This window comes from Engystomops pustulosus, chromosome 3 (genome assembly GCF_040894005.1).
Source record: "Engystomops pustulosus chromosome 3, aEngPut4.maternal, whole genome shotgun sequence".
Taxonomy (NCBI): Eukaryota; Metazoa; Chordata; class Amphibia; order Anura; family Leptodactylidae; genus Engystomops; species Engystomops pustulosus.
In genome coordinates, this window is record NC_092413.1 from 165842917 (window position 1) to 165864626 (window position 21710).

The 21710-nt window shown below is 37.8% G+C and overlaps 1 protein-coding gene across 3 annotated transcripts in view; it reads left to right on the top strand.

The window, feature by feature from the left end:
• Positions 1-21710, top strand: part of SI (sucrase-isomaltase) — a 180484-nt gene that overhangs the window by 72965 nt on the left and 85809 nt on the right. For all 3 annotated transcript variants that reach the window (XM_072142894.1, XM_072142892.1, XM_072142891.1), the window contains exons 2-7: positions 14855-14981; positions 15349-15494; positions 15924-16041; positions 16348-16457; positions 18367-18521; positions 20787-20958. In XM_072142894.1, coding sequence (XP_071998995.1) covers positions 14855-14981; positions 15349-15494; positions 15924-16041; positions 16348-16457; positions 18367-18521; positions 20787-20958 — 828 coding nt within the window. The remainder of the gene's footprint in view (positions 1-14854; positions 14982-15348; positions 15495-15923; positions 16042-16347; positions 16458-18366; positions 18522-20786; positions 20959-21710) is intronic.

Sequence of the window (21710 nt, forward strand, 5' to 3'; positions counted from 1 at the left end):
AGCTAGAATACATCCTCATATTATTCTATGGGATCACACACATGGCCATAGTTTATACAGCCCCATGCCGTAAATTTTGGAGCAGGTCCTGTCCTTAGCTGAAGTTATGGTCAGGGCAATGTTTTTCAATTGTCATGTAGGCTTAGCCTTGTACAATTAGCAGATTAAAATAAATTACTGTATGTGTTTGTACTGAAACACAGGCTCTGGGGGAGACATAATAAAGTGTTTGTGAACAGACCAATGCAGAGCCAGACTACACAGTCTTATTCTATGCCAGATATATCATACTGGATGATGTATCTGGAGTAGTTTAGAACTGAGGAGACATACTTTAGGCCAGTTATTAGTTAGTCTAGTTAATGTCAGAATTTCCTGTATTCTTTTTAATGCTTTGCCTAGGACATTTCCCCTTTTACAGAGGTCACGTCTATTTTAGAACAAGTCGGAAAACTGCCCGGAAATGGTCTAAATGACTCCAGAGTTCTGACATAGGCAGGTTAATGAATTACCCCCCATGTTATTTGTATGTTAATATGAATATGCAACTGGGTCATGCCTCTCCCTGTGGCATTTGAATTGATTTTTAAAACACAACTGAATACAGCCTGAGGGTGAGAAAACATTTTTTTTTTTTGTTTTAAAACAGTTTTTATTGACAAAATCAGCCTTACAAGTTAAACATGTTCATGAAGCCCCAGTACTCGCAGGTACGGGTCCCCAACTGAGAGTTTATAATATACACTCACCGGCCACTTTATTAGGTACACCATGCTAGTAACAGGTTGGACCCCGTTTTGCCTTCAGAACTGCCTCAATTCTTCGTGGCATAGATTCAACAAGGTGCTGGAAGCATTCCTCAAAGATTTTGGTCCATATTGACATGATGGCATCACACAGGTGCCGCAGATTTGTCGGCTGCACATCCATGATGCGAATCTCCCGTTCCACCACATCCCAAAGATGCTCTATTGGATTGAGATCTGGTGACTGTGGAGGCCATTTGAGTACAGTGAACTCATTGTCATGTTCAAGAAACCAGTCTGAGATGATTCCAGCTTTATGACATGGCACATTATCCTGCTGAAAGTAGCCATCAGATGTTGGGTACATTGTAGTCATAAAGGGATGGACATGGTCAGCAACAATACTCAGGTAGGCTGTGGCATTGCAACGATGCTCAATTGGTACCAAGGGGCCCAAAGAGTGCCAAGAAAATATTCCCCACACCATGACACCACCACTACCAGCCTGAACAGTTGATACAAGGCAGGATGGATCCATGCTTTCATGTTGTTGACGCCAAATTCTGACCCTACCATCCGAATGTCGCAGCAGAAATCGAGACTCATCAGACCAGGCAACGTTTTTCCAATCTTCTACTGTCCAATTTCGATGAGCTTGTGCAAATTGTAGTCTCAATTGTAGCTGAAAGGAGTGGCACCCGGTGTGGTCTTCTGCTGCTGTAGCCCATCTGCCTCAAAGTTCGATGTACTGTGCATTCAGAGATGCTCTTCTGCCTACCTTCGTTGTAACGGGTGGCGATTTGAGTCAATGTTGCCTTTCTATCAGCTCGAACCAGTCTGTCCTCTGACCTCTGGCATCAACAATGCATTTCCGCCCACAGAACTGCCGCTCACTGGATGTTTTTTCTTTTTCGGACCATTCTCTGTAAACCCTAGAGATGGTTGTGCGTGAAAATCCCAGTAGATCAGCAGTTTCTGAAATACTCAGACCAGCCTTTCTGGCACCAACAACCATGCCACGTTCAAAGGCACTCAAATCACCTTTCTTCCCCATACTGATGCTCGGTTTTAACTGCAGGAGATTGTCTTGACCATGCCTAAATGCACTGAGTTTCCGCCATGTGATTGGCTGATTAGAAATTAAGTGTTAACGAGCAGTTGGACAGGTGTACCTAATAAAGTGGCCGGTGAGTTTACATCTGGTGTACAATTACATAAACCTGATATGCATCATCAATGCTATTCAAATACACATATAAACATGACGTTAAATCGTAAGGGATTGGGTAATGGGGGGGGGGGTCATGTAAATGTGAGAAAACATTCAGCAACAACCAAACAATGCCAAAACCCACCTAGAAACAGTGTTTTGGTGTTTCAAATTGATAAACTGACTGTATGACTTTGCCAATGATATCAATTTTTTTCTAGAAAAAAATGGTAATGGACAAAATTTTAACAGTTATTTTGCATGCATATGTTATACAAAGCAATACAATGCTTCATGGAACAATGAGATATGCCCTATATCAAATTCCCAGATCAACCACATCTTCTAAATTTGACTGTTTCTTAAAATGAGTTGTGTAGCATGAGATGAAATGCTGCTATTTTCACCCTCAACAATGTGTAAATACGTGTGAATATTTTACAGTCTGCTTAAAAAGCCAAACTTTGGTGTTAATAAGTGACAACCAGAATATCAGTGCTTATTGTAACAAGTGACTAAGGTGACAGAAAATTAACTCTTTATATTGCATTTTAATCACTTATTTTTACACATCTACACATATGTTAACAACGCCTGTCACTAAATAAGTAAGCTTTTAGATTTGCATTTAATGTGTAATAGATGTCACATACAGGTCATATTTAAATGAGGAAGCTCCAGAGAAGGGTTTACAATGTGGAATCCCTTGGTGTTAACTTCAGTTAGGAGAATCAAGAATAACAAATAGGGACAGGTTACTTGTCAAATAACATTCATACCTTGTTTTTGCCAACACTGTAAGGACACATTGGGCGCATTCAGGCTCCCGGTGCTTCCTCCGCTTCTGCCAATGTTCAAGGTGTTTTCTTTAGTGATGCCACTGTCATTTTATGGACAGCGACATCAATGGGGTCCTCCCTTCTGATGAGCGATGTATACACTTAGTGGGGCACATGTATCAAACTTTTGGCTTGCCCTTTTCTTACATTTTTGAGACTTTTCATGGTTCTTGTGCTCATTTGCGACTTTTTCTTTTGCACCCACTACAGTTTCGCATGAAGGTTTGCCATTGTCTAGTTGAAACCTGAATCCAGATATGAAAGTTGAGACTTTTTATAAAGTAGCCAAAAAGTCACAAATTCCAAGCGCAAATCTAAGGCTGCCCCTGACCACACTTAGAAATGATCTGCTGCATCTACTCCCCATAGACTTCAATAGTGCTTTCCTGCACACAGTATACAATTTATACTGGGAAGACAGAGGCGAAAACTATGCCTCCATCTGCCAGTAGCACGATGGGCACACATCAGCGTGCTGTTCACCGCCGCCCCTCTCCATAGTGATGTATGGTGCACGACGCCCTATTACAGGAAAAGATACAACATGCCCTATCTTTTCCCCGGCTACAGAACGGTACAGAGCCACTCGTGTGCTGCACCGTACCGCTCCCGTACCGCGCCATGTGCCCATTGGCAGCTTTGAGGGACGTATTTACGGCGTATAAACATTGGCTGTACATATGTCCCCCATACAGCTGTGTGAATGTAGCCTTTTGTCTAACTGTGCAGCTACTATTTGTAGCTCTATTCATGCTAAAACAATGCACCAACATTTTGCATACTTTTGGTACAATGTATGCCCCTATTGAGGTAACACCAACTTTCCTAAAACTGCCTAAAACATTTGTTCAATGTAGCAGCACAGTTCAGACAGTTTCTTGCCCCACATTGCATACCCATTGTGATGAACCTATTTCCAGGAGCAAACTTGTGTTGATGACTGCACAAAACTAATTTCAGGAATTCATTCATTCTTATTGGTCATGCATGTGTGCTGCAGCTGTGGTATATCAAGGTTTCCTACAGAATGAATATACTTGCACAGCCCAACCACTTTCACATGAACATTTGCTGTACTCAGCCTGCAAACAGCGGATCCATGGTCAGTTTTTTCATATGACAACATTGTGCATTCGGTTGCTGAGCTATATAGCTACACAAATGGTCCAATGTGTCATCTGAATGTCATCCATTTTTGCAAAATAGTGTTAAATAACAACTGATCAGAAAATATTGACAGAACACGGATTACACCTGTATGGCATATCTGTGAAGGCACGGCCACAAATATGGACATGAATAGCTTCTGCTCCGAGTTTTACTGGGTCAGTAAAAACATGTTCATGTACATGGGTCCGGTGAAATTAAAGTGTCAGTTTGCCATCTGCAAAAAAAAAAAATCAAAGGTTCAAAAACATGTGCGGCAGGCAGTACTTTCATGCCTTAGGGCAAATATGCTCCAATACTCCAGCACTAACCTTTTCATATCTTTGGGGCAAAGTGTTCATCTATAGTAATCACGGTATATATTGTAAAAGATGAAGGTGAACCAGGCCACGCATTGCAGCTGGAGTTTATAGAGCTACTTTAGATAAGTATTACTTTAAAAAGTACAACTGGTAATCCTTAAAAAGAATACTATGGAATAACTAATGTTACAATACTCCAAATTGATCTCTCTATTGATCATATTTATTACCTTTAGCTTTTGAAAGATTACAATTATTTCTTGCATTACCCTGTACAGTTGAATGTACCAGAATAGTTGTCGGCCAAACATTGGGTTGTTAGGAGGAAGAGTTTTAAAGGGATTTTCCCATAATCAATATGTATCCTGCTGGGACCCGCCGATTGGCAGAACAGGAGCCGTTTGTCCCCCTTAGTTGCTCGTTGAAGCCAACTTTCTTTCCCCTTTGCCATCAAGTGAAATGTTTCTTTACCACAGAATGAAACCACATCTCATTAAATTCTCTTAAATAACTGTGGACATCTAAACATGGAACATACAATACGAAGTTGGGCAGATATTAGTAAAGAAGATTTCTAACTATTTATAAATATTCTTAGATACTCTCATTCAAATCAATATGCTGGGCAAACATCAAACAGAAATTGATAGCAACTATAAACCAGTATCAGGAACTCAGTAAACAAAAGCTGGTTACAATTCTAAATCTGGTCCAACATTGACCTTCCGCTCTGTGTGTGAGTAGCTGATAGGACTGTAATCTATGGTCAATTATATATTACGTTCAAGGGTAAGTTACTTTACAACATCAGATACTAACTTGTTGAAGCAATCTATCGTTGGTTTCAATGCTCCTTTATCATTTTTATTTACAATTTATAGATTTATTTTACAGATGAAAGCTATTATTTGTAATGATTACTTGGTATAAAAATGAATAATCTTTAGTACCTGGGAAGTGGATTGATGAAATGTTAATAAAAGGTTTGCCATGTTGGAAGTCCCATAGACTACAAAGGAGCATTGTTCTGCTCTAGGACTGAACTTTGATTGTAAACTGAGTTCCAGCGTGGCTCAGAAGATAAACTGATGCTGGATGTTACCGTCACAGGTCAGTTGAGTGGAGATAGCAGTTCCCCATTTGGCTTATTCCAGAGGGTCTAAGAGGATTGATATATATGATTTAAAAACTCTTCCCACTTCTGACTCCCTTCAATAACCTGTACTCAAAAATATAGCAGCTTGCCCCAAGATAAAATGTCAGGGAAAAGTCAGGATCCCCCTAATACATAAGCTACTAAGTTTAGACCCACTATTGCCAACTGTAGGCAGTTTAAAACTGCCTAAAATCTGTGTCTCTTAATTCTATTATGCAACTGTAGACTCACAAAAAGGGACCACACATTTAGAAGCCGAGCAGATATTAGTAAAGAATATTTCTAACTAGCTGAGACTTTTTCTATTATTTTGATAGTTCATTTCAATTTAACTTTGTGCTAGGGAAATATAATGAGTCAGATTTATTAAACACAGTGATAAATCTGGTGCAGTATAAGATTGTCTAGTCTAGTCTTCTTTTATTCTGCAACATTCTTGATAAATCTGCCCCACCGTGAACCGCTGTCAGGAGCTACTCAGTTCACAAAAGTTTTGGTACAAAATTTGACCTGCCAAGACCTCTGTGTGTGAGTAGCTGATAGGACTGTAATCTATTGTCAATTTTATAATGGTTCCAAGGGTAAGTTACTTTACAACATCAGTTACTAAAAATCAATTGTTGCCTCCAATGTTTCTTAAAGAGTGACATACTACTTTCTAGAGATTTATTTTATAAAGGCACACACTTTTTGTACTGATTTACTTGGTATTAAAAAAGGAATATTTTTTTGGATAAAAGGATGTTACCGTACTAAAGGGCAAAGGTGTAAAAAATCATCCAGAGTCATTGAAAGCATATAGTATCCTCATATTGTAATAAGGCAATAAGGCATGTAATAAGGCAAATCCACTGGGGCTTGTGGAACTCCTTGAAATCTTGACAAGAATTTCTTGTCATTCTAGACTCCTACCAGATACTATTATTAGTATATTATTAGAAACAATTCGCCAGGCAATATATTGGGGCATTCATTAATAGTGTCCCAGGGTCTGTTATTTTTGAATTATTCTGACACATGAATTGTACCATAATATATACTGGGAATGATAAATTTTGGTGATAGGCTCAATGAATTGACGCACGGACAAAAATGGTCTGAAATGACCCTACATTCACTAAGGTGCAATAGAAGTTGGTAGATCAAGTTTAAGCTGGAATTCTTGGGAACCGAGAAGTGCAAAAAAATTGTCATGATTAAAAAGCTAAGCCCAAAATAAGGAATACTGCAATATTGTGGAGTAGACACTTCATAAATATGATGCACAAGGTGCAGAAATAAAAAAGGCCAAGCTGGCTGAAAGCCAAAAATAAATGTCCCCCAAATGTTTAAGTAATTCACCAGGGGCTAGGAGTGCACTTATCAAATCACAATGCAATAACCTACAAAAATGTACAGTTTGACATTTTAAATAACTCCTCCATTACTGTACTGTCTATGATGACAAGCTATATAAAATTGTTGTTATAAAAAGGCTTTTTGACAAACAATGCTCAAAAAGATTTTGAGTATAAATACACAACATAAAAAATGCTGGACAAACAAAAACAAAGTTACCAGCAACATTTGTGGAGGTTGTTGCTCCCAATGATCCGAGTTTAGTTCTGGGGTGTGGCCGCAGCCATTTAAATGCCACTGATGACATGGCCAGTGGCATTTAAAGAGTTAACACCAACGATTGTTAATTGTGGGGGCAAGTTGAGTCGAACCTGGCCATTTCCATCTAATAAACACAGAGATCAAGGGAGCTGATGGGCATGACGGGGGTACATGGGACCAGTATTCTTGTGATCTGTGGGGGTCTGAACTTGATTAGTGGAAAAACCCCTTTAAGATAAATTTCCCCTCCAGTCTCTTTTACAAGCACATGCACATGGCTATGGATTCCACATCCCTGTGCACGAGCCAACTGCTTGACACACCAAAGAAAGAGCAGGTCCTATTACTGCCCATCTTTGCTTCCCAGACTGTCTTTATGTCACAGGAGTAGAGTCCAGAGGACCGTTGTTTGTGGCCCGTACAACTGCTCATGACATGCAGCTTTGCATTTGACATAAAAAACAAGTAATTAAACATAAAATACATTTTATGCATAAATCATGCTGTACAAAAATTATATTGACTGTCTCCTTTCAAAACAAAAATGAGCTTACCATCTAGAAATAAACACATATCTTTTGGCTCTGTATCACCTGGAATTAATCAGGTAAAAGCTATAAACACATGCCCTTTTCAGGTTTTAGACATCGGGTTAAGGCCACTATCACAATAACATGTGAAAACAGCCATATACATCCAGTACTATACCTTTGCGATATTGGTTGCATATGTTCCCATGACCTTCAGTGTGCAATACAACCATCCGTTTTGATGGAATTATTGCCCACCAGGAAGGGGGGTGTGATAGGGGGTAGAGCAGGCTCCATCTTCCCTCATAAGTACAGGTGTGTAGAACTTCTCCCTATGGAGAATGGAAGGTTGCCAGAGTGAGCACACAGTGTGAAATCAGCATAAGGTACTGGCAGTGCTGAGAGGTGAATGCTAAATCAGTTTGTCTGTATAAATAATAGTGGACATGGACAAAGATAATTAAATAAAATAAATAATTCTTTAATTTATATAGCGCACACGGATTAAACAGCGTTGCACAGAGCTTGCTAAAACAGTCCCTGTCCCCAATGGGGCTCACAATCTAATCAACCTACCAGTATGTTTTGGTGTGTGGGAGGAAACCGGAGGCCCCGGAGAAAACCCACGCAAACACAGAGAGAACAAACTCTTTGCAGATGGTGACCCTGGGACTTGAACCACCCCAGTGCTTCAAGGCTGCAATGATATCCACTGAGCCACCGTACCGCCCTAACAGAAACTAGTTCATTATTCACCTGTCAACAATGTTCTTGTGCGACACTGATACATTATTTATTGCTTTACATATGATATTTTCTAAAGCATTTACATGCTGCCTATTATATGCAGATTTTAATATATGTGTATTAGGTTGGTATAGTATGAACCTAGATGTTAAGATTTCTTTTACAATATTTCAAGGTAAAAGCCATAAATGAAAAGTATAAATGTAACATATATTAATGTAGTAATTAAATCACTTACATGACCTTGTAGTTTATTTCAGTTTAGATAGTGAATGCTGCTTGTTTTCCATTCTGCCAACTACAATGCTTTTAAACCAATGTAAGATGCAATTACTACACTAAGGTATTGATCGGGAAAGCAAAGATTAGTTTTAATGAATTTTGTTGCTGGTGTACAGTTAGGCAGTAATGGTGCCATGTTGTGCTTTACACAAGATTGAACAGTTGGCCTTGCACTGTTTGTCAGCCATGGCATGTTTCCTAAGTTTAGTAAGCATCCTGTGTCTCTGAGGATTACGCTAGAGATGAACAGCTGGTGCACTTATCCTTGTAAATCACATGCTAAAAAGATCAGATTTACATGCTAGAACATTAATACAGATGCTAAAAATAAACATTTATCAAAGTTGATGGGACAGCGTCAAATGTCATATATTGAGGTAGAATGTCAAGAAACACAGTTTTTCACTTTCTTTTCACTTAAAACCATAAAACACAATCATTTTTTCTTGGTTTCTATATTCTTATTGATACTTGTTCTTCTATGGGGTTGAATAGTTTAGGCTTTTGGGAAATTTTCCTAGGCATTCTCTGTCCAGAGAGAAAATGTACAAGCTGAGTTCTCCTTCACTATCAGTAATGAATGGAATGATGTTTTCTTGGGTTGAGTGTGCTTCTAATGTAATCACTTCAGTTTTATGTTGTAAATGAGGTGACTGCTGCAAAGAGCACAATTCAGAAGTGTCTTTATATGAGGCTTAGTGGACAGATTGAAAATCACAGGCTGTAGTACTATAATTTTTGTTCAATATTAATGGTAATTTGTAAAAAAAAAATGATATATGAGCAAGGACCTGCAAAGCATTAGACAATGGGGGAGATGTATTAATGATGTATAGGTCTTTAGACTAGTGCAGAGTAGAACTGGCCAAATTAGTCACTGTGTCTGATGCCGGATGATTATTTTGGTTCAGTATAACGCTGGCGTACATCACACCCCCTATTATTTATCTAGTTTGCCGTACCACTACATTGAATTTTCTGGTGCATGGGTTATTTCCTTCAGGGCTACTCATGTGATCAGGAATAATGCCCACAATCACGTTTGTCTAATTAAATATTTCTGCTCAAAGTGGGGAAAAGTGGCCATAAAATTAACTTTGACAGCAAATGAGGAATGTGTACTCAAAAGCATCCTAGTTCATCGACTATGGAGTATAACAATCCACAAGGGTCTCTTTGGAAGCTGAGATCTGGAGCCTACAAAAGAGACCCCAATGGATGTTTGACCTTGTAGTTGACCAGATAGGGTACCTCCACTGTAAACATTCATTCACAGTTTGGTTGTTCTCTCATGTAACCCCATATCTGATTGGGGTTACATATATGTATACTTAATGAAGGTGTTATACACTGAAACGTCACCATTTTTTAAATAAAGTTGACCTTATATTTATAAGTTGGGACCACGGAGTGCTGCCCCCTTTTTACTATATATATATATATATATATATATATATATATATATATTTCTATAGAAAACTGCATGTGAGAAATTGTAAACATACCGACACTTGACAAAAACCTGACAGATAGCTTTATTGGATATTTTATCTTATCCTAGTTAGATTGTCCATTCTTGTAAATCCCTTTTTACTTCCCTAATAGGTAATTTGGAGGTCAGTTAACCATGAACTACTCTGGTAGATAAGCATTAGTACACATTGGATTGTTACAAAACACTGCTGATCTTGGCATTTCCATTGATATTTTTTCCATTTTATACCATATCGTTTATTAAAAGTGGTTCAAATTATAAGTTAACGCACCATGCCTTCATAGCATAAGAGTTACATGCAGATTATGATCCCGATTTACCAGATCCCCACAGTTTCACAAAACAAAACAGAAAAAGTCACAGTACTCCAATGGAATAAATACTATTACAGGCAGCCCTGGGTTATGTACCTGATGGGTTCTGCAGGTTTGTTCTTAAGTTGAATTTGTATGCAAGTCGGAACTGTATACTTTATAATTGTAGCTCAAGGCAAAATTTTTTTGGGTCTCTATGACTATTGAATTTAAAAAATGTTGGGTTGTCATAAGATCCAGGATTAACAATAAATCCTAATTACAGACACATTTGCTGACTGTTACAGCTGTTTATTGAAGCCTAGGGCTAAAGTACAGTAAATTACCAAAATCCAGAGGTCCGTTTGAAACTAGGGGTCGTCTGTAAGTCAGGTGTTCTTATGTAGGGGGACCGTTTGTATATAAATATAAATATATGATCTATGCAGCATTGCAGCATTTCAACCCCAATGGATCTTAAAGCGTACCTGTAAATAGGAATGTCATTTTTAGCAAGTGAAAAGTTGTTGTCAGCATTCTGAATCATTTCACCTCTCCCCACTTCCTGGCACATATATCATTTGTTTTTTGTGCCTATTTTTAAAGTTGGCTACGGTCTGCCTACTTTAGCATTGCTATGTATCTTTCTAAATAGGACGTTGTGATGCATTCTTTTTGCAACTTTTTAGGTGCACGTATGGAACTAAGCATGGGTCAGTTGTACTTCAATTTGCACCTGAAAGTTAAATTTTCTCCAAAAAAGAAAACATCTGTCTTGAAAAGTTACATTAGGAACACTGTAACAGAAACAACCACCAACAATCTTCTTAAGACCAGGCTTAGTCTCAAAATTGCAACCAAAAATTTTGGAAAAAAGTCGGAAAAACCCACAAAAACATAAGAAAGAAAGAAGATAGAGGTCCCCCATTATATAGAAGGAATAAATGTATGATAAGCTAAAGTGTATCTTGTAGTATATTAAATGGCTTTGACAAATAGTCCACAATCAGTGGTGGTTACTTATCATAAACCAGCATTAGTGCTCCAGCATATTATAGCAGCCCCTACAGTGCAGCTGGACACATTAACGCAGCTTAAGCCTTAGAATTAATCGCAGTGAAATCACAGAATCCCATGTGAAAAGTCGCCAGCTAAAGCGAGTGCGCTGGCGTGAGTAGTTCCTGACTACTCCTTTGCCACCTGTGCCCCCCTACATACCACTTCAAACCCCCTGGGGTGGAGATGGCAGACAGGGGGAAATAATCACAAGTGTTAGCAATATGCTAGCATTTGCAAATATTTCAGGGCTTCTATGCCACTTTTACGCCATTTATCTTTATATGTTCCCATCTATCCATCGAGCCCTGAAATAATCACAATTTTATGCAAAACACCAGGAATGGCAATTATTTCCCCCTTTATACCACCTCCATGCCAGTTCTCCCTGAGTCTGCATGATAGCTATAGCCTGCACCTGTTCAGAACTGAGGAAAACAGTCAACATGACCATCATGCCCCCTAAACCTGTCTTATTCATCTGTGATGTCATTATTTGCTTCTGTATTGCTTCTTATTAGGGGTCATGTATCTTAGTAAATTTTTTTTGTTGGTATAACTGAGATTTTGGGTAGGTCTTTTTTGCACATTATGTACAGTGGATACATAAAGTATTCAGACCTCTTCAAATTTTTCACTCTGTTTCTTTGCAGCCACTCGCTAAAATCTCAATATTTTTTTTGCTCATTAATGTACACTCTGCACTACATTTAGACAGAAAATGTAGATATTTTTTCTAATTTATTAAACATAAAAAATGTAAATATCACATGGTCATATGTAATCAGACCCTTTACTGTGACACTCATATTTAACTCACATGCTGTCCCTTTCCTTCTGATCCCCCTTTAAATGTAAGGCATTTGAGAATCATGAGGTTTAAGTAACTGCCCAAGGGGCTCAGAGACAAAATTGTGGCAAGGCACAGGTCTTGGCAAGGTTACAAAAAAACTGCACAAAGGAAAACAAAGGTGCACATGAGAAACGACAAGGGAAAATCGCAGTGATAAGCCGCAAAGCAATGAAAAAACAAATAAAAAAAGAAAGCACCCACAACCCCTGTCACCTACCCTAAAAGCCTCCAACTAGTCAGCAAGGGCTCCGTATAGCAAAACAATAGAAAGGGTAAGTCAGAAGACTGAATTAACCAGCAATATAAAATCATAAATGGGCATATATATAAAGGAGTCCCTGGACTCCACCCCCTACAGTAGACTGGCTTGGCTGTCCATCACTTCTTCCAAAGAGGAACACACAGTGAACCTAAAATACTTTCCCAAAGAACAGATCCCGAAAGGCAGTTGTCAATCAAAAGCAGCCCAGGGAGTGATTTTTGAGCATAGTAGCCTGAAATCTGATCCATTTTAGAGGGTTCTGACATCAAATCTTTAGAATGTTTGTTTTTTTCAGGGTTTCTTTAGGTTCCACATCATCCATTCTGTTGCTTTATGGGATGCTTTTTGCCCCGAGAAACTAGGCATGTTTGTGATTGTAATACAGAAAAGAAAGAGCTGCAAAATACTCAATAAAAATATTCACTTTATTGTTATTGCAAATTTGCAAACACATATCAGATAAATATAATATTCTTAAACAACGGGCAGAATAGCTTCAGAGGGAATAGGGCAACCACAGGATATATAGGCCCCTCCTGGTAAGCCCTAAAAACCCAACATCCCCCGTGTCTCTAAATAAATATGAAGTCAAAGAAAGTAAAGGTATTGGGGGTGTATTAATTGCTCAATCTATACAAAGAGAGAACCGGAGGTACCTTCAAAATACAGGCGGTCCCCTACTTAAGAACACCTGATTTACATACGACCCCTAGTTACAAACGGACCCCTGGATGTTGGCAATTTACTGTACTTTAGCCTTAGACTACAATAAACAGCTATAACAGTTATCACTGGTGTCTACAATGAAGCTTTATTGTTAATCCTGGTTCTAATAATAATCCAACATTTTTTAAATCCAATTGTCACAGAAACCAAAAAAATTTGGCTGTGGGTTACAATGATAAAGTATACAGTTCCGACTTACATACAAATTCAACTTGCCAGTATCCAAATGTCCGCAATGCACTCAACCAAATGCATGGTGATGGGTAATCTTATGGGCAATCCGGGGGGGGGGGGCAGTAGTACACGTGGCCAATCACAGCAATACCTAATTGTTGCAAGCATGAAGTTGCATGACGTCGTTCTGCAACCCATCAAGCAATATGTCTGGTTTAGGCAGAGATGCCAAATGGAGGTTGCCAAACCAGAAGTTCAGGTCTGCTCATCTTAGGCAATACATGAAAAAAGGAAGAAAACTACAGGCGGTCCCCTACTTAAGAACACCTGACTTACAAATGACCCCTAGTTACAAACGGACCTCTGGGTTTTGGTAATTTACTGTACTTTAGCCCTAGGCTACAATAAACAGCTATAATAGTTATTAGAGGTGTCTGCAATGCAGCTTTATTATTAATCCTGTTTCTACCGTAACAACTCACATGTAACAATGTCGCACACAACAAGGTATAAAAAGTGCAAAAAAGAACATTTGCTGATATGCATGCATACAGCTTTGGCCAAACTAATATGTCACAGAACAAGAGAAGTGATTACGATACTTTTCTAAGGCCTAGTTCACACCTGCATTGTGGCTTTATGTTACTCTCTTTGTTATAGGGTCAGAAGGTATGGAGAGTTTGCCAATTAAAGCCATAGATGCTCCACTAAGGAATTCTGGGAAGTATGGCAAATATGTTTTTGAAGGTGTTAAATGGAAAACATTTCCTCCTTTTGCTACTGTGAAAGGCAGCCCCTTAACACCAAGTATGACTTACAAGAAGTTTAATAAAATGAGCAAAAGGAGGTATTGTTTACCATTTAACACCTTGGAAAACATATTGTAAACTTAGAACGGGTCAACATTTTGTTACCTCTAGACTTCAAAGTCTCTTCTGTTACTTAGCACCACATAAGTTATTAATAGCAAAAAAATAAATAAGTGGCTGCAGAAATACTTTTTCTGCTTTAATAACAGAAAGTGTAATGAACTTAGCCTAAGATGCTGAAGTACCCATGTACACGCAGCCCTAGGTATAATGCTACTTTCACACGATGTATGCCTGCCATACTGTAGTATGGCGTGCATACATCAGCACCAGGGAGAGGAGAGGGGGAGAGCGCCACTCACCCCACCCCTCTCCATAGCGTAACATAGGGCCCGGCGCCGTATTCCATCGAAAGATAAGACATGCCCTCTCTTTCTGCGGGCTACGGTACGGTGGCGCATGTGTGCGGCACCTTGAGGCCATTTCTGTCTATGAGGGAGGTGTGTACGGTGTATATATGTCGGCCGTATGAATGTAGCCTAAGAGACTTGTTCTTGTGATATTATCCTTGACATAATAATAAAACTGGTTTTCTGTTCATTTTACAGATGGGAAAGAAACGGAAATTTAGCTTCTTGGAGATGATTCTCATTGTCCTCTTTATTATGATGACAATTATATCGATAGTTTTTGTTGTACTTTTTGCTACAGGACATTCAGGACGTAAGCCATCAGGTAAAAAAAAATACTAAACACAATCCTCAACATTTTTTTTAATTATGTGGTCTGACTCTCTTTATCCATTATAGTCATCTTAATTCATGGCTTTAAATTATTTGCATATTTTTTCCCAGCAGTAGATTTACATGATAATATTTAATCAATTTAGTTCCCCCATGCCATGTTTGTGGCTTGAATAAGGAAGTGAATCTCTCCATGCTGATTTAGTTATTGATGAGATTAAGTTCATAAATGAGTTGTTTAGGATAGAGCTCTTATCTCCTGACACACTTTGCTTCTTAAATATAACCTTTTTTTCTTAAATGAAATTCTAAGTGTTATATTAGACTTGCTATAATTTGTATAAATGTTTTCCTTTTAGAACAACCAATCCCATCTCAGGCACCCTCTTCTCAGGCACCCTCAACGCACTCACCCACAACTCAGCCACCCGTATTTGAACCTGTATGTTCAGATACACCTCTTGATGAAAGAATAGATTGTCTTCCAGATCAAGTAGCTTCTGAGGTGAGCATGAAAACATACTATAGGAACTAAACTGGATTTTACTCATAAGCTAATGTTTCTGGCAATAATTAATGAGCAAAAACAGTGCAAGTAGATGATACTCATTTACACGCTGATACTTTTTCTGAATGGAAACTTACCAGTGTTTTAGCATATTTGTAGCATATGAGAAGGTGTAGTGGTTTTTCTTACCTTGAAAATAGGAATAACAGTGTAATATTTACAGCTAAAAGAAGAGTAGTGGAAACAATCTGCCTCATATGGGCCTACCCTATGGGTTATTTTTCTTAAAATCCACTGGTCTCATTATCTAGCCTCAAATGCAAAGGGGTTATGGTCTAGAAACAAGATGGTTTTGATTGCATATGCTTGTGATTCTTTGCTTTGACCATTGCCTTGGTGTTCTGTTTTTTTGTCTTGACATTACAGTTTGCCTGCACAAAGCGAGGCTGCTGCTGGCGACCATTTAGTGAGAACTATGCCCCCTGGTGTTTCTATTCTAAAAATTATGGCTATAAAGTCGTTGGTTCCCAAAACACAACACAAGGTAACAGTTTTACTAAAGTATTTTAACTTGAAAAATATTGAATCCAAAACAAAACATATATGTCTGCTATAGCAATATAATAATAATAATAATAATAATAATGATAATAATAATAATGATAATAATAAATAATAATAATTCCATTATTTGCATAATGGACACAGATTATGTAGTGGTGCACAGACCTTGCCAAATTGGTCCCTGTCCCCAATGGAGTTCACAATCGAATCAACCTACCAACCTACTACTTTTATAATTTTTAAACTAAAGGGTCTGACAGATCAATGATTCATTATTTGTCTACAGGATTCAAGGCTAGTCTGCACAGAGAGCAGTCTCCAACTTTGTTTGGGGCCGAAATAGAAGATTTAGAGCTGACTGCCGAAATGCAATCCAAAAATCGATTTCGGTTCAAGGTTTGTAAAGCTTGAAAACTTAAAAAATAATAGCTTAAAAGCTAAAAATTATTTAGGCTACACCAAGGATATAAGCTGTGTGGGGTCAACCCCTGTCTTTGTATAAAATAAGGTGCAGAGCTATAGAATACACCCAGTATACCAAAGACATGAATCTATGTAAGAAAACTTATACAGTATACATATTACATCCATGGCATTTACAGACAACTTATACAAGGGGCCAAGGGATTCTTTCTATCTAATATTATGTGCAAGGAACAGTTCCTTGTTATAAAGTTCAATTGTTTTGGGGAAGAAAGACTTTTGGTAACATACAGACCTGCTCCTGACCTGCCGATATCGGCCACTTCTGCTGCTTTCCTAATCATAAATCAGGTAGTTCATGTGGTGAGCCATGTTCGCTATTATTGATGTGAATTGGGCAAGGCTCCTCTGTTGTCAATGTAGATTATGCCTTGAGCTCTACACACAACCCTTTTTACTAGAAAAGCATGCTGGAAAATGCAGTGTCAGAATGTCAGAACATTTTTAAAAGTTTGCAATGTTGAATGATCTTAATTTCCTCAAAAAGAACAGATGGGACTTGGTCTACCTTTTCACAATTACTGGTTTCAGCTTAGGCCATAATCAGTAAGAACTCCAATGAATTTTTAGGTTTTAAAGGGGTTGTCCGAAGGTATAAAAAAAAACCTTGAAAGGGCAGGTTGGAGCGGGTTTAAAAAAAATAAACATGTATTTACCTCCCGCCGCCTTCCAGACGTCTAGAGCTGCTATATCTTCGGTCCGTACCCCATGTAAACAAAGAAGGACAAGGAAGCTAGGCCCACCCGTCCCTATTCCCAGAATTGTATCAGGTGGGCGTGACCAGCCACCCCGGACGAACGAAAGCTGAATGCAGCACGGCTTCTGTACCCCTGCTTGTTTACAGGGGGCGCGGACCGAGAGATTGCAGAGCGGAAGGCTGGAAGGGACCACGTAGGAAAGTACATTTTTATCTTTTTAACCCGCCCCATCCCGTTTTTTTTATACCCTCGGACAACCTCTTTAAAACATTCAATCTCCTGGTCTTTGATGATCACTGGAAGCACCTCACTCATCTTCTTCCTTGGATCCAATAAGATTTCATGTTCTTTTTTACATCTAATATCAGGCCATTTCTGTTAATCCACTCAACAAAGTTGTGGATGACTTGTCTGTACTCTGAGTCTTGGTTTCAGCAGATGCACCCTACAATCACTCACTAGTCACTAGTCAATTTCTGGACACGACAGATGTTGGAACTGGGAATTAAAATTTAACCTAGCATTTCTTATCTGAACATATTGTGGTCTATCAGTCAGGTAGTCAAACACTCAATATGAGAGGGGTTCATTTACACCCATTCTCATCATCTTTATCCTCATTAATTCTGGGTTAATGGCGTTTAAGGCAATTGAGAGGTCAAAGTACATTATTCTAACTATTATGCCACTGACTTCCTTAACAGGAACATTGTTGCATCCTCCACTAGTGGCCACATGCAGTGTGTAATGTAGTTGATGACAAAATCTTCATGCTTTATGTGGATTATGTAGATTTGCAGATTGTGTTAAAATGTTATCCTTGCTGCTATATTATATACTAGAGCTTTCAACATAAACTGGTAATCGGCATATATATTGTGTGTGATTCTTACTTTTTTGGTGATCCACTACTAGATTAGATTTCTAAAATGGCTTACAATTTATAAGGGGTTGGTCCCAAGCAGAAAAACATCACAGTACCTTTGTTTATGACATTTACAGTACAGGCAGTAATAAGCGTATGGGAATAGACTATCATTACAGGACAAGTCCTTTAAACATTACACAATTCAGTAAAAATCATTAACTTTTTTACACTTTTTCGATCCATTTTGTTTTTTTAGATCACAGATCCCAAAAATGAGCGATTTGAAGTCCGCCATGAACATGTTAAAAGTTTTACTGGAACGGCAGAACCAAACCCAAATTATAATGTTGAGCTGGTTCAAAGCAACTTTGGAATTAAAGTCTCAAGAAAATCCCCAACAAACAGAGTCCTGTAAGTAACTATCCATGCTAAACTTTGTTAATAAAGTACATGTTTCATTATGAAAAAAAACTTCTCTTTAATTAAATTATACCTTGTGTAAATAAGTAAGTTGCTTAAAAAATATACTATTAAAATGCAGCTTGATAAACAAGGGACACTTACTCATAGACCTAGATACTATGACTGTGGTAATCTTCTTATATTTGTTTTCCACAGCCTCCTTATTTCTAAAATCAACTGTTGAAATCATGCTAATTAGTCTAATGGGCTTTTAAGATGTTATTAAAGCCCCTCACTGCTGCAAATTCACAGGCTGTTACAATGAGAAGAACATTTCCCCCTCCCCCTGCTCTCTCCCTCCTCCCTCTGCCTGTGTAATCTAACATTAGAAGGAAGTGCAATTGGAGGGGAAACCTGCTCTGCTTATTGTAACAACCTGTAAAGCTACTGCAAGGAGACACCATTGGTCATTGGAGTCATTATAAAAGTTGATTTTAGATGGAAGGAGGCCATGGATAACAAATATAAGAACATTACCATCCTCTCAGTGTCTGGATCTAGTAGTAAGTGCCCCTGGTTTAACATGATGGATTTTGAGGGTTCAATTTCCTTTGAATCTCATAATATAAAGTATCAATACATTTGTAATGATGATTTTTTTTGTAACATAAATTTCTATTTACAAAATATTAAAGACGATCTGTAAAAAGTCCAGAGGCATCTCCTTCGGCTAGAAGGGAAAGTTAATTGGGAAGCTTATACATTCAGAGATGCTGCATATATATGTATATGGGTTATGGATCTGAAAAAGAACCTTTGACTATTCCTGACATGTTTTTTTTTAATTCCTTAGTGACCAGCCTGTTTTCAGCCACAAAATCTGAACATGTTTTGTTGCTTTTTTTTTATCTTATAAAAAGCAATACCTTTTACTTTTTCAGTTATCAAAGATGTATGAGGGCTTGTTTTTTGCCGGTTGAGCTAAAATTTTGAATGGCACCATTTAATGATGCATAGAATTTACATAGAATTTTATGATATTTTTTTCTAGCACTTAACTTTGGAAAATGTACATTTTCTCTCTTACAAACATTTGTAACTTGTATGTAAAACAGGTATCCACAGTGTGGATTTCACCATGCATCATTATAAATGTTATAATGATTTTTTAAAAATAAATAATAATAAAAACATTACAAATTGCATGTCACTACATTCAAGAGTCACAATAATTTTCTAGTCATGGGTAAGCAAAAATCAGCAATGATTATTTTTTTCGTGACTTTTATGATGGGACTTAATATTGAGCTACACATATTGGTAATGGTGTAAAGAACATGGTGATACTCAATATTTTTATTTTACAATTTTTATAGATTTTTTTACCTTTTTTTCTAAAATATTACTTTATAAGGCCCTTAATAAGAACTTTAACATGGTATGCTTATAGGGCAGTATGAATGGAAGGCAGCCTATTATCCTCCTTCCCTATAGAAAGTATCCTGCAATCACCCTGCTTGGTGCCGGCACTGGTAATACCCTAACCTCTGCTACGGAAATTATTTTGATGCCAAAGCAGCTGTTACTGCTGAATCTAAAGATTTAACTGTCAAATTACAAATCTTACCTGGAAAAGATTCAGTATGCAGCTAAATATGAGAGGATTCATCCTAGAATAACAATTTGTGTTTCCTATGTAGAATCCTTTTTTTATTTCTATGTTCTGCTCTTTCTTCTAGAACTTAATGAGCAAATTGCCAACTGTTTTTATAATGTGTTTCCTAACAATGTTAAACTTGACAGTGTTAGAGTATTTCGGGATATAACTCTGACTCGTTATATCCATTTGGCAATTTACTCTTAAGTCCTGAGACTGTTTCAGGCAGCTGAATGGTAGTAGTGGGGGTTGCCGGCCATGCCAACCAGATGTTGATCACTAGTCGTAAAAATATGTGATCTATTCTTAAAATCTGCAAATTTTCTTTTAAGATATTAAAAGCAATAACTATTTATTCTATCAAGCAACATCTGTCCTTATGGAAATATGGTCATTATAGACAGATGTAATCAGCTACAAGCAACATTTTCTGCTTTGGCTGCCCTTTTCTACCTTTGTACATAAAAAAAGTCATTCCTATGCCATTTAATGTAGCATTATGTTTCCCCTGTAAAGGAAGGAGTGCTTAAAAGCAATTGTCATATTGGTTTTATGGGGTGGTATATAATGAGATGAATAATTTAACCATGCTGATTTCCATATTCTTCTTCTGCCAGATTTGACACTACCATTGGACCACTCATTTATGCTGACCAGTTCTTACAATTGTCAATCAAACTGCCAAGCAGCAATATTTATGGCTTAGGCGAACATGTTCACCGGCAATATAAGCATGATATAAACTGGAGAAGGTGGCCAATATTTACTAGAGATTGGTTTCCCAACGGAGTAAGTGCTTATTATTATAATCCCTTATTTAATGATTACAAGCACATTACACCTCATGCTTAGAGTATCTCGCTTTTACATGTTCCCTTGCATTTAGTAATTATAAGCAATGTACAATGTGCCTGCCTAACTCTCCAAATGCAAAGCTTTCAATAAGTAATTATAAACAAAAGTCTAAGAAGGGCTTACTGTACATTAAAGCTTGTAAAACTGTTATAGGATAAATTATATATCTTTAATTATTCTATATTGAAATGAACACTCCAGTCTGGAGAAATAATTCTGGAAGTGTAATTAAAGAAATTGCATCAAGAGCCATTAGGTAATTTGGGATTATTCAGTGATAACAAAGAACACAATATTTACTTAAGCTGAGTATAACGGAAAAATAAAAACTAAGATTCAATTTAGGTTAATTTTTTTTAAATGCTATCCTACCTATTATTCCTGGAAGTAATGAAGATCTTCCCATCTGGGAACGTTGCTGAAGTTACAAATGTCCATTTGTGCCAGAGGCAGATAAGAAAATAATGGGCCTCACAGTCTAATTTTTTATTTCAATACAGACCACTAAATCACTTTAGACATCAGTTGTTTTGTGTCTTAGTGTTTCTCCTGCTCCTCTTCAGATCCCAAGAACAAGAGCAGGTCTCCAACTATCGTAGATAGCCTGAGCCTCAGGAAGAAGATAGATCAAGTTTATATCGTATCTTTATTCTCCTTTTTCCACTACACAAAGCTGATGTAGCGAT